Source organism: Chenopodium quinoa, unplaced genomic scaffold (genome assembly GCF_001683475.1).
Source record: "Chenopodium quinoa cultivar QQ74 unplaced genomic scaffold, ASM168347v1, whole genome shotgun sequence".
In the NCBI taxonomy this organism is placed as follows: domain Eukaryota; kingdom Viridiplantae; phylum Streptophyta; class Magnoliopsida; order Caryophyllales; family Amaranthaceae; genus Chenopodium; species Chenopodium quinoa.
This window is the reverse complement of record NW_018743697.1, coordinates 5,084,196-5,093,817: the sequence shown is the minus strand read 5'-3', so window position 1 is coordinate 5,093,817 and position 9,622 is coordinate 5,084,196. Positions and strand designations below refer to the sequence as shown.

The 9,622-nt window shown below is 34.1% G+C and overlaps 3 protein-coding genes across 3 annotated transcripts; 1 reads left to right on the top strand and 2 right to left on the bottom strand.

Moving 5' to 3' along the window:
• Positions 1-2,928: 2,928 nt before the first annotated feature.
• On the bottom strand, positions 2,929-3,845 carry LOC110684435. The gene has a single exon (XM_021860897.1). It carries the CDS (start codon positions 3,646-3,648, stop codon positions 3,211-3,213), a length of 438 nt encoding a protein of 145 aa, XP_021716589.1. The 5' UTR covers positions 3,649-3,845; the 3' UTR covers positions 2,929-3,210.
• A 1,452-nt stretch (positions 3,846-5,297) lies between these two features.
• LOC110683985 (GDSL esterase/lipase 4-like) lies at positions 5,298-7,432 on the top strand. The gene is made up of 5 exons (XM_021860381.1): positions 5,298-5,757; positions 5,892-6,016; positions 6,157-6,378; positions 6,637-6,889; positions 7,152-7,432. The coding sequence occupies exons 1-5, from the start codon at positions 5,490-5,492 to the stop codon at positions 7,382-7,384; spliced, it is 1,101 nt and encodes a 366-aa protein (XP_021716073.1). The 5' UTR covers positions 5,298-5,489; the 3' UTR covers positions 7,385-7,432.
• Positions 7,433-8,841: 1,409 nt separating this feature from the next.
• LOC110684433 (uncharacterized mitochondrial protein AtMg00810-like) lies at positions 8,842-9,310 on the bottom strand. Its single transcript, XM_021860895.1, has one exon. The coding sequence runs from the start codon at positions 9,245-9,247 to the stop codon at positions 8,915-8,917; it is 333 nt and encodes a 110-aa protein (XP_021716587.1). The 5' UTR covers positions 9,248-9,310; the 3' UTR covers positions 8,842-8,914.
• Between the last annotated feature and the right edge of the window lie 312 nt (positions 9,311-9,622).

The window sequence follows — 9,622 nt, the reverse complement described above, 5'->3', positions numbered from 1 at the left end:
TAAAGGGAAAGGAAATCATTTTGAGATGGGGTTATATTTTAATATAGGCAATATATCATTATATTTAGAGTGAGGGATAGTTCAAGTGGTTAGAGTTTCCCTCCCGATTACAGGAGATCTTGGGATCGATTCTCACCTCCGTCCTTGTGGCTCTCTAAACAACAAAAAAAAATATCATTATATTGAATTACTTTAGTTGTATGGTATTTTAAAATAACTTTAGTTGTCTAAAATCAGAGTTTAAATTGGTAGGTTGAAAAAAAAAACTCATTAAGACGGGTCTAATAAGGCACCACCGAATATTTCCGGAGGATCCCGAGATTGAATCAAACTGTTAGAAAATAAGGATTTAATTGTGTTTGATTAATGCGAAACAAGTCAATGAAAAAACAAAAGAACGAGAAAAGCAATAAAAAAAAGATTACACTAGACCTACATCAACGGGTGAGGATTCGAGATCGAGAGCTTTTTCAATATAATGAAGAAAGAACGAGAGAATGATACAAGGAGTCCTAAATCTAATGGCTCAAAAGGCATGATGTAATTGATCAACTAAAGGTTTCTTTTATAAAACAAGGAAACCCTTAATAAAACCCTAAATTGTTTATCAAGTATACTCAAACAACCATCATAAAAAAAGATACTATAATTTTAAGAAATATTCTTATTGTAGAAGAACCAAACTGCTGAGCTATGTCTTGACGGCTAGCTCAAGCCTACCGCAAGTATTCATATGGCCAAGCTATTGCACACTTGCCTAGAGCTATAACTCGCCCGCTTGTCGCAATTTTCTAGCTTCGTTAGGTTTTTGTAAAACAACCATAACTTTCTCATTTCTTATTTGAATTGGGTATATAACCTATTGTTGGAAAGTAAACTTGAATCACCTCAGCTCACTTATAATTTGAAACAAATCTGCATTTAAAGTCGGTCCTATTAGATTTCGAGCCACAATTTACAAAACACAATACTCCGTAATAATTATAATTATAATAATAACAAATTATAATTTTAGGAATAGAACTTTTTTTAATATACACTAGTCAGATTAGCAATCCATTAGAAACGCTCAGCCGTTAAAAAAACAAGATACGGAGTAAGAGTAATGTTTAACACAAGTACACAAAGGCTTAGATTATCCGTCTAAAAACAAAAGGCTTAGATTAGTACCTTATGAATTTATGATAGTCAACTCGAAGGTCCTCTTTATTAGCTAGATAGTGTAGCTACTACAACTAGCCTACTGCTACGAATTGAACTTCGTATATAAAAGGCCAAGCAACATTAATACAAATCAGCCCAAAATATTAGATACGACTGTTCAGCGGTCCATAATAGGACCAAATCCGGCCTAATAAAATTTGAAAAGTTCATCACCTGGATTTTTGATTGGTTATGCTTAGACGTGATTAATATATAGGGTTGAAATGCTGACGGATTATAAAATTTGTTTTGTTCCCTCCCCGAATAATTACCAAATGAATGATAGGGGTAGAAACATAAAAGCAACGGTGAGCGCGCGCTAGCGTGAAAGCCGTTGCGCTTTCTATCGCAAGAAGGCGCAACCGTTTTCTTGCTGGATGACGCGAAAGCCTATAACATTAACTCAGCCGTTGCTTGTTACAGTTCTGATATTCTCTAAACAAAAGGTTTGCAAATATAGTCAGATATAGCAGAAACCCGCTGAGCTAATACCAATCAAGTCAAACTACATCTCAGTTCCTTCTATCAACATTGTTTTAGCACAAATCATAAGATAAGAATCAACCCAACTCTCCTATACTGCAAAACCTTGTGTTTTTGCTTGTTTCACTCATGTTCTCATTTTTTTTCCAGAAAATTATATCCATATTATATATAAAATGTATGTAAATTAAAACGAAAAAGAGTTTTTAGGCGTGTTCGGAGCTAACTTTTGAATAGCTTTTAGGTAGCTTTTAGTGGTTTGACTTGGTCAAATCACTACTTAACAAAAAAATGTGAGTGTTTGGCAAAGTAGTGGTTATAGTAGCTTTTATGAAAAGTTAGAAAGATTAGCTTTTGAAATTAGAGGCAGCTTTTAAGGTATTTGTTGAAAATTTAATCTATAGTTTTAAAAATAAAAGATTGATTTTTATATATAATAGCTAGTCAACCACTACTTTACCGAACACTCATATCTAAATTATTTATCTTTAAAGCTAACAGCTTGTTGATAGCTAACAACTACCTACACAGCTAACATCTACCTCCACAGCTACAGCCACCTTAACAACTATATTTTGTCGAACACGCCCTTGCTTTTCAAATATACAACAAAAGCATTAATGAACTACCGAGTAGTTGTTTTACCAATTTTACACACGGTATCTTATAAAAATTTCTTTCTCATTTCTTTGGTTACACATCTTTTTTATATTATGATCCCTCTTCGGCTCTTCTTCTCTCAATGTCCCTTATTCCATGGATCACCCTACCCTTTCTTTGTACTGCCAAAAGCCTACAAATAAACCCTCAATTCCTCTCTTTGGTCGCTCCCCTTGTTATCAAAACTACCATGTACCATCTTAGCTTAAAAGAGTGTTGACATGAACTACTATCTTAACTTTAAAGAGCATTGACATATTTTTCTATTCATCACTTTCTTTTACTTAAAATACCTATTTTTTTTCCACCGATTTTTATATCCCAAAGGATCTCATTTTTTTCTAGAAAATGGAGCAATTCTTATAACACATTATTTAGGTGAATTAGGCATGATGTTACACATCCTAACTTGCTATGAAATCGTACTTCAACACATGTCCATAGTATGGTGTGATAGTGCTTAGGTTCTTAGCATTATAGACCATGAGAATATTTAAATCGATTCAAGCTGTATCCATTTCTAATAGACTAATAGTATATTCTATGTCAATTAAACTAGATATGCAAACATACACTAAAAACTGATTGGAAAAAAAGATTAAACTTCTCTAATCTTAGTACAACTTTATTAGAGGCACTTATTATGTAGCCAAATAAGTAAATAACACAAAACATACACACTTGACAAACATCTCATTTGCACAGATTAACACAAAAACATTAAACAAAACACAAGAAACGAATTAACCCAGAAAAAGTAAAATCTAAACAACAATATGTACTCATTCAGGCATTAACACAAACACCTAGCGTGCAACCCCTCAAAACACCATTCCCATCACATAACTCCCAAAACCCAGAAAACTAAGCCGATTTACCAGCTTCCTTCATCTTAGTAGCCTCAAGATTAGCAGCTTTCTGCAACAAATTCTCACTCCCACCTTCAAGAGCCATTTGAATAGGCGATTCACCCAAACCATCAGCAATCGCAAGCATAATCTTCTTCATTTCAGATCGAAATTCCTCGAGATCAACAGTCCCACTGTGATCGATATCAAACTTATCGAAAATGGAGTCGTAAAGGGTAGTCAATTGCGCCGGAGTTGGGCCGCCGGAGTCGACGCCGAAGTGGGTTTCGATGAGCCGCATCGATTCGAACGCTTTTCGGAGTTCGGAGCGGGAGAGGGTGCCGTCGCCATTGAGGTCGAAGGTTGCGAAAGTTTTGTCGACGCTTTTGTTGAATTGGGGTTCGTCTTGTACGAAGGATCTGACTGTTGTTCCGTCGATGATTACCACTCCCATTTTTGCTGCTGTCTTTGATCTTTCTCTCTCTTAGATGAATGAGTTGCTCTGGTTTTTGAAGGCAACACTGATTTTTTTGCTCTGGGTTTTGTGGTCTAGCCGTTCGGTTACAATTGGGATTTTTTCCTTTTAGCGGAGGAATATTTGTAGAATTTTTATGTCATGACTCATTATTCGTCGTTAAACAATACACCGGGAGCTTATTTTGTTCAGCTTATTAAACTTAGTTCAGTTTAATTCTTAATTTTCTTCTCTCATAAAAGATTGGTAATTCTATTCAGTTCAGTTCAGTTTTTAATTTTCTTCTCTTACAAGTATAAAATATTCATTCAACTCCAATTACTTCAGTTCAGTAAATTAAAACATACCCTACATTTGTATTTATAAAACAATGCCTTAGTATGTATGATAGGTAAAGTCGATGTAATCATTGGCATGCAAAATGAGTCATTTTTAGTACTACCTCTATTTCATTTTTTTTTGAAACAAATCAATTCATTAATCAAAAGCCATACATCATCTACAAATGAAATTTAAATCAACAAATACATAAAATTGAATCAAATAAGGGTTTCCATCATCAAAGCTACGATCGTTGAATATTTCTTGCACTGTGCTACATTTCCCGCACACATCGTTGAATTATACAGCCTTTTCGGAGAGTCCGGTTTAACAATTTGTTGTAGCCGTAAGGATGATTTTCATATGATTCACTTGAACGCCTTTGAAGATTCGATAATCGTTGCGATCCCGAACAACTCTTCACCAATTACCTTTTTGATAAACCTTAACACAAAAAAAAATCCAAAACAAAAACAAATAACAAAACTAACTTACAAAAACTACGGACTCCACCATAGGGAGACGCATGAATATCTACACTATTCGTGTAGATTTATTGAAAACTAAATTGCAAAACAAAAGAAATTAACTGAAAAGGGTCAGAAATTAGACTATTTCCAGCCTAAACGGCCAAGAATTTAAAGAAACCTTGAAAGAGGAGAGGAGATGAGAGAAGAGGCTAGATAATTTAATTTAAACATATTGTTTCATATTATTTGCAATGATTCGACATATTTTATTCACAACACATACTTCAAATCATTGCAAATAATTTAAAACGAAGACAGTAATATTTTTATTTCCAAATTTGACCTCAAATCCAATTCAAAGGACTAAAATGACTCCTAAATCGAGCAAGTTTTAAAAAATTAGTCAAACTTATCAAAATCATGAAAATATTGAAAACAAACAATTGAAAAGTAAAAACACATTTTTCTTATTTCTAGTTTTTGATTTTGGTTTTTGATAATTTTTTTTTTTTTTTTAATGAAAAAAAAATGCCAGACAAGTCCTAAGATTTATAAAGTGAAAAATTAAAGGGTGGTACTTTAAAATATTGATAAATGGGGTAGTTACTACGGAGTACTAAATAAGGTATTTTGAGTGGTGATTATTTACCAAATAACACGAATATAATCTTCAATTACCAATTTAAAAGATAATGCTACCATTTTTGCAAGATCCTTTAATAAATTTTAGCATTCTTAGCATCAAGAGTAATAATTTTTTCTCTCATAAAATTATAAATTATTCATGTAATTAATGTTTAAAAAATATTTAGTTCTAAATGATACTTGATCCTTTAATTATCACAAATCACAATATGACATATACAAGGACTTGGTAAAAAATAACATTTCAATTTTTTGACTAACAAACCATTAATTATAAGCTTGCTCCTTGCATAGTATTTAGCACTTCATCTCTAATCTCCCAAAAGTTTCAAAGGAACGAAAAGAGCTGACTTTGGTGATCAAAACAACATTCGTATATATTACATGGCAAAAACAGTGAGAAACTTGTGTGTTAAATTGGCATCATTATTAGAGCTATGTGCAACTCTACTCTTTGTTAACCCTGCCATCTCTTTTGCCGCACAAGACAACACTCCCTTCTTCGTCTTCGGCGATTCGCTCTACGACAACGGTATGTCTTTGTATACCGGTGATAAGGAAGCCGGAGCAAGGTATTGGCCTTATGGCGAAATTTTCTTTGGGAAGCCTGCTGGGAGGTATTCTAATGGCCTCAATATCCCTGATTTTATAGGTAATTACTTATACTGTATAATACAAATATAAGTTGTTTGCATTCAATTTAGCATATTAAAATGTCAATTACATTAATATATTTGTATTTCTTGTCCTATTTGTTGTTGTTGATGTTACACATGATTTTGGCAGCTGTATTTGCGGGTTTGCCATGTATGCCACCACCATATTTATTACCAGGGAATAAAAACTACACCAATGGAATAAATTTTGCTTCTACAAGTGCTTGTGTACTTGTCGAAAATTGCCCTAAGGCGGTATTCATCTTTTTTTGTAACAAGCTAATACAGAAGCTTTATTTTACAATGGTTACAATTTTTTTTACCCCGCTATAATTGATTTAATCTGGGTATTTTAATTTTTTTTTTTTTTTTTTTTTTAAAAAAAAAATTTGAAGATGCAATTGGACTACTTTGTTCAAATGGTGCAAAGTTTGACCAAGCAAGTTGGGGACTCGGAAGCTAATAGGCTGTTATCCAAAGCAGTCTATTTATTTGACATTGGGAAAAATGATTATGTTACTCTTCTCCAAATGAATCGCCAAAAACGTCCTCTATCCTCTTCCGAGAAGAGTCTCTACATGAAACAAATACTTGGCAACCTCACCATCCATATCAAAGTAATATTTTTATTCTCTCTCAATAATTTAATTTAAGCAAGTGCATACAATACTAAGAAATCAAATTGTAAATTACAATTAAAAAGGTAACACTGGTGACAAACTAAAATAGCATATGTGACTATTAATTTTGAACTGATGACAAATTATAATGTAATCATTCATGATCATATACTTGTTGGAAATATGGGATTCTCTATATCAAAGATGATTAATTTCTAAAGTAATCAAATATTCATGCTATCATGCTTGATTTAGACCATCTACAAAAAAGGAGGAAGAAAATTTGCATTCCAAAACATTGGTCCTATTGGATGCATACCATCAATTAAATATACGCTTGGATTTAATGGAACTTGTGCGGAGGAGCCGCTAGAGCTAGCCAGGATGCACAATGCTGCATTTGCTGCCAAAGCCAACACATTGCAAAGCAAATTACCAGGATTTACTTACACAATCTACGACTTCTACACCGCGTTACACCATCGTGTCTTACATGGCAACATATATGGTACGTACAATTTATTCCTTCCTTTCAAAGTTATTTAATAGGTCATGATTAAGGCAATGTAACGAAAAAAGATATACCTCTTTATGCAAAGTGATAGGCCCAACACAACGTGTGATTCTGATTCAATTCAATTTATATCAAAGTAACCCAACTAGTGAAAAAATGAGCTCTTTCTATAAATCAAATTTATCAAGTTCACACACATTGTTGGATTTATATATACTTCCTCGTCTTTTAATTCTTTGATTGAAATCAACTATAGGTTTTAAAGAAACCGAAACAGCGTGCTGCGGAAGTGGGGTGTTCAATGGTGATTATACTTGCCAGAATAAATCAATGACCTTCTCAGTGTGCTACAAAGTGAAAGATTATTTGTGGTATGATGCTTGGCACCCAACCCATAAAGCTTGCCGGCAATTAGCAAAAGAATTCTGGAGTGGAGGATACAACACTGTTGCTCCTTATAATTTAAGGACTTTGTTTGCCATGAGTTGATTAAACTTCTTACAAATAATCTTGTATAATGGAACAACTTTGCTATTATTTCAGGGTACAAGTTTTCATAAGCCACAACCCTTAAGTCCAACCACAGTTATGGGCCAATGTGCTGATCAATAAGCCATTGTTGAAAAGAAGTATGGATTTAGCTTAACTAATCTAACAATCTATGTAAATAATGTGGTGCTACCTACTACTTGGTGTCATAGTACCTATAATGTAACAAGAATTGAACTTTTTTTTTTGAAACCAAGCAGACTCAGACATATATACAATTGAACTTAAGACCTATTAATCTATTATACTTACGACTTCACAAGTTACAACTTAGTGATCTGACTAGGTGACTAAATTATTCAATTGAAATAAACTTCATTTACCTTTTCATATAGCTAATCAAATAATGAAAATTTATTAGATCTACACATTAGAAAATCGAATGCACTGTAAGGACCAAGTAGTATATCAAACACTATGACCAAGTCCGCCAAAACATTCAAACAAACCCTAGGCTAATTCACAGCAAATTATCAACTTAACAATTCACCAAGTGATATAAATCAAATGGACAGCAAGCACAAGCGAATGAACAAGCAACCACATGGAAACTCCAACTTCAACCTTGTTATAGAGGCCACTTCTTAAATCAAAATTAGACATAAAAACAAAAGACCATCATTCTGACTCACAATTCGCAAACGTATATACATATTTATTTTTTTATTTGAAAGATAAGATACATTAGGTAGATTAGGAACGTCTTCTCGTAAGACCATACCTTAATTTGTCTAAATATTTGTAAAAAATAAGAAAATTTAATACATAATAAACGGGTCAATATCTTAATGGGTCGGAGTAGAATATCTTGATGGGTCAATATTCATAATATTTTGGACTCACAATTCGCAAACATAAGATACGAAGTACAATAGCAAATCTATTTTTGTGTATTGTACAAGATAACTACATAAAGAGTAAAATATGACCGATTGTGCAAGAGGACAGAGAGAAAACAAGAGCAGAATATCAGCAGAGGGAATGTTCAGTCATTTCTCATTAATTAGCAGAAGAGCAGCATAGTGTGCTTATGTACAGCAAAAACAAAAGGGGAGGATTTCCTTACACTGAAAACAAAATAACAGCTATAAGGAACCTTCCTAGCAATTACATGACAGCACAAAAAGACACAAATATCTAGCTAATCATTGCTGTAAAATAACGGCTTTGATACTCTTAGAGAAATGACTGTAATATCCTTTATTACCCCCCCTTCAAGCTGTGTGCTGGTAGAGGAAAAAGCACCCAGCTTGCGCAATATTGCTTGATGTTGCTTGATGGATAGACCTTTGGTGAGAATGTCAGCTAGCTGATTCTGTGAAGACACATGCTGTGTGATTAAATCCCCTGAGTTCACCATATCCCTCACATAATGACAATCGATTTCAACATGCTTAGTTCTTTCATGCAGTACTGGGTTAGCAGCTGTAGCCAGTGCTGCTTGATTGTCACAGTGCAAAATCACAGGCCCTAGGTACTTGATGCCCATATCCTTAGCAAAGACTTTATCCAAGTCACTTCACATGTTGTAAGAGCCATAGCTCTGTATTCAGCTTCAGCAGAAGACCTAGCCACCATAGATTGTTTCTTTGCTTTCCAAGAAATAGGAGATTTTCCCAACAAAACACAGTAACCTGTTGTGGATCTTCTAGTGGTTGGACAACTGGCCCAATCACTATCATAGTATGCAGCCAATTCTGCTGCAGAAGAGCTTGCAAGCAACACACCTTGAGAGACAATACCAGCTAGATATCTTAGCAACCTTTTTACATCTTGCATATGAGTTGAAGTAGGGGAATGCATAAATTGACTAAGCAGCTGAACTGTAAAGGATATATCAGGCCTGGTAATTGTTAAGTAGATCAGTTTTCCTAACAATTGCTGATATCTAGCAGGATCTGGGAGAGGTGTCCCTTTTATCGGCAGAGAGCTTTAAATGAGAATCAACAGGAAGCTTCAAAGGTTTCACATTCAACAACCCCTCTTCTCTCAGCAGGTCAGTTGTGTACTTCTTTTGGGAGATGAAAATTCCCTGATCAGTATGATCAATTTCAAGGCCTAGAAAGTACCTTAGAGACCCCTGATCTTTCATATGAAAATGAGAAGCCAACATTTTCTTGATTCTAGCAATTTCTTCCTTGTTGTTGCCTGTGATCAGCAAGTCATCAACATATACCA

What these genes read in the sequence shown, in the direction of transcription:
- LOC110684433 (XM_021860895.1), bottom strand. Translation starts at nt 9,247, where the DNA reads ATGCATTCCCCTACTTCAACTCATATGCAAGATGTAAAAAGGTTGCTA.
- LOC110683985 (XM_021860381.1), top strand. Translation starts at nt 5,490, where the DNA reads ATGGCAAAAACAGTGAGAAACTTGTGTGTTAAATTGGCATCATTATTA. An exon ending in CAATATCCCTGATTTTATAG is followed by an intron (nt 5,758 to 5,891) that starts GTAATTACTTAT and finishes TGATTTTGGCAG; the next exon opens with CTGTATTTGCGGGTTTGCCA. An exon ending in ACCTCACCATCCATATCAAA is followed by an intron (nt 6,379 to 6,636) that starts GTAATATTTTTA and finishes TGCTTGATTTAG; the next exon opens with ACCATCTACAAAAAAGGAGG.
- LOC110684435 (XM_021860897.1), bottom strand. Translation starts at nt 3,648, where the DNA reads ATGGGAGTGGTAATCATCGACGGAACAACAGTCAGATCCTTCGTACAA.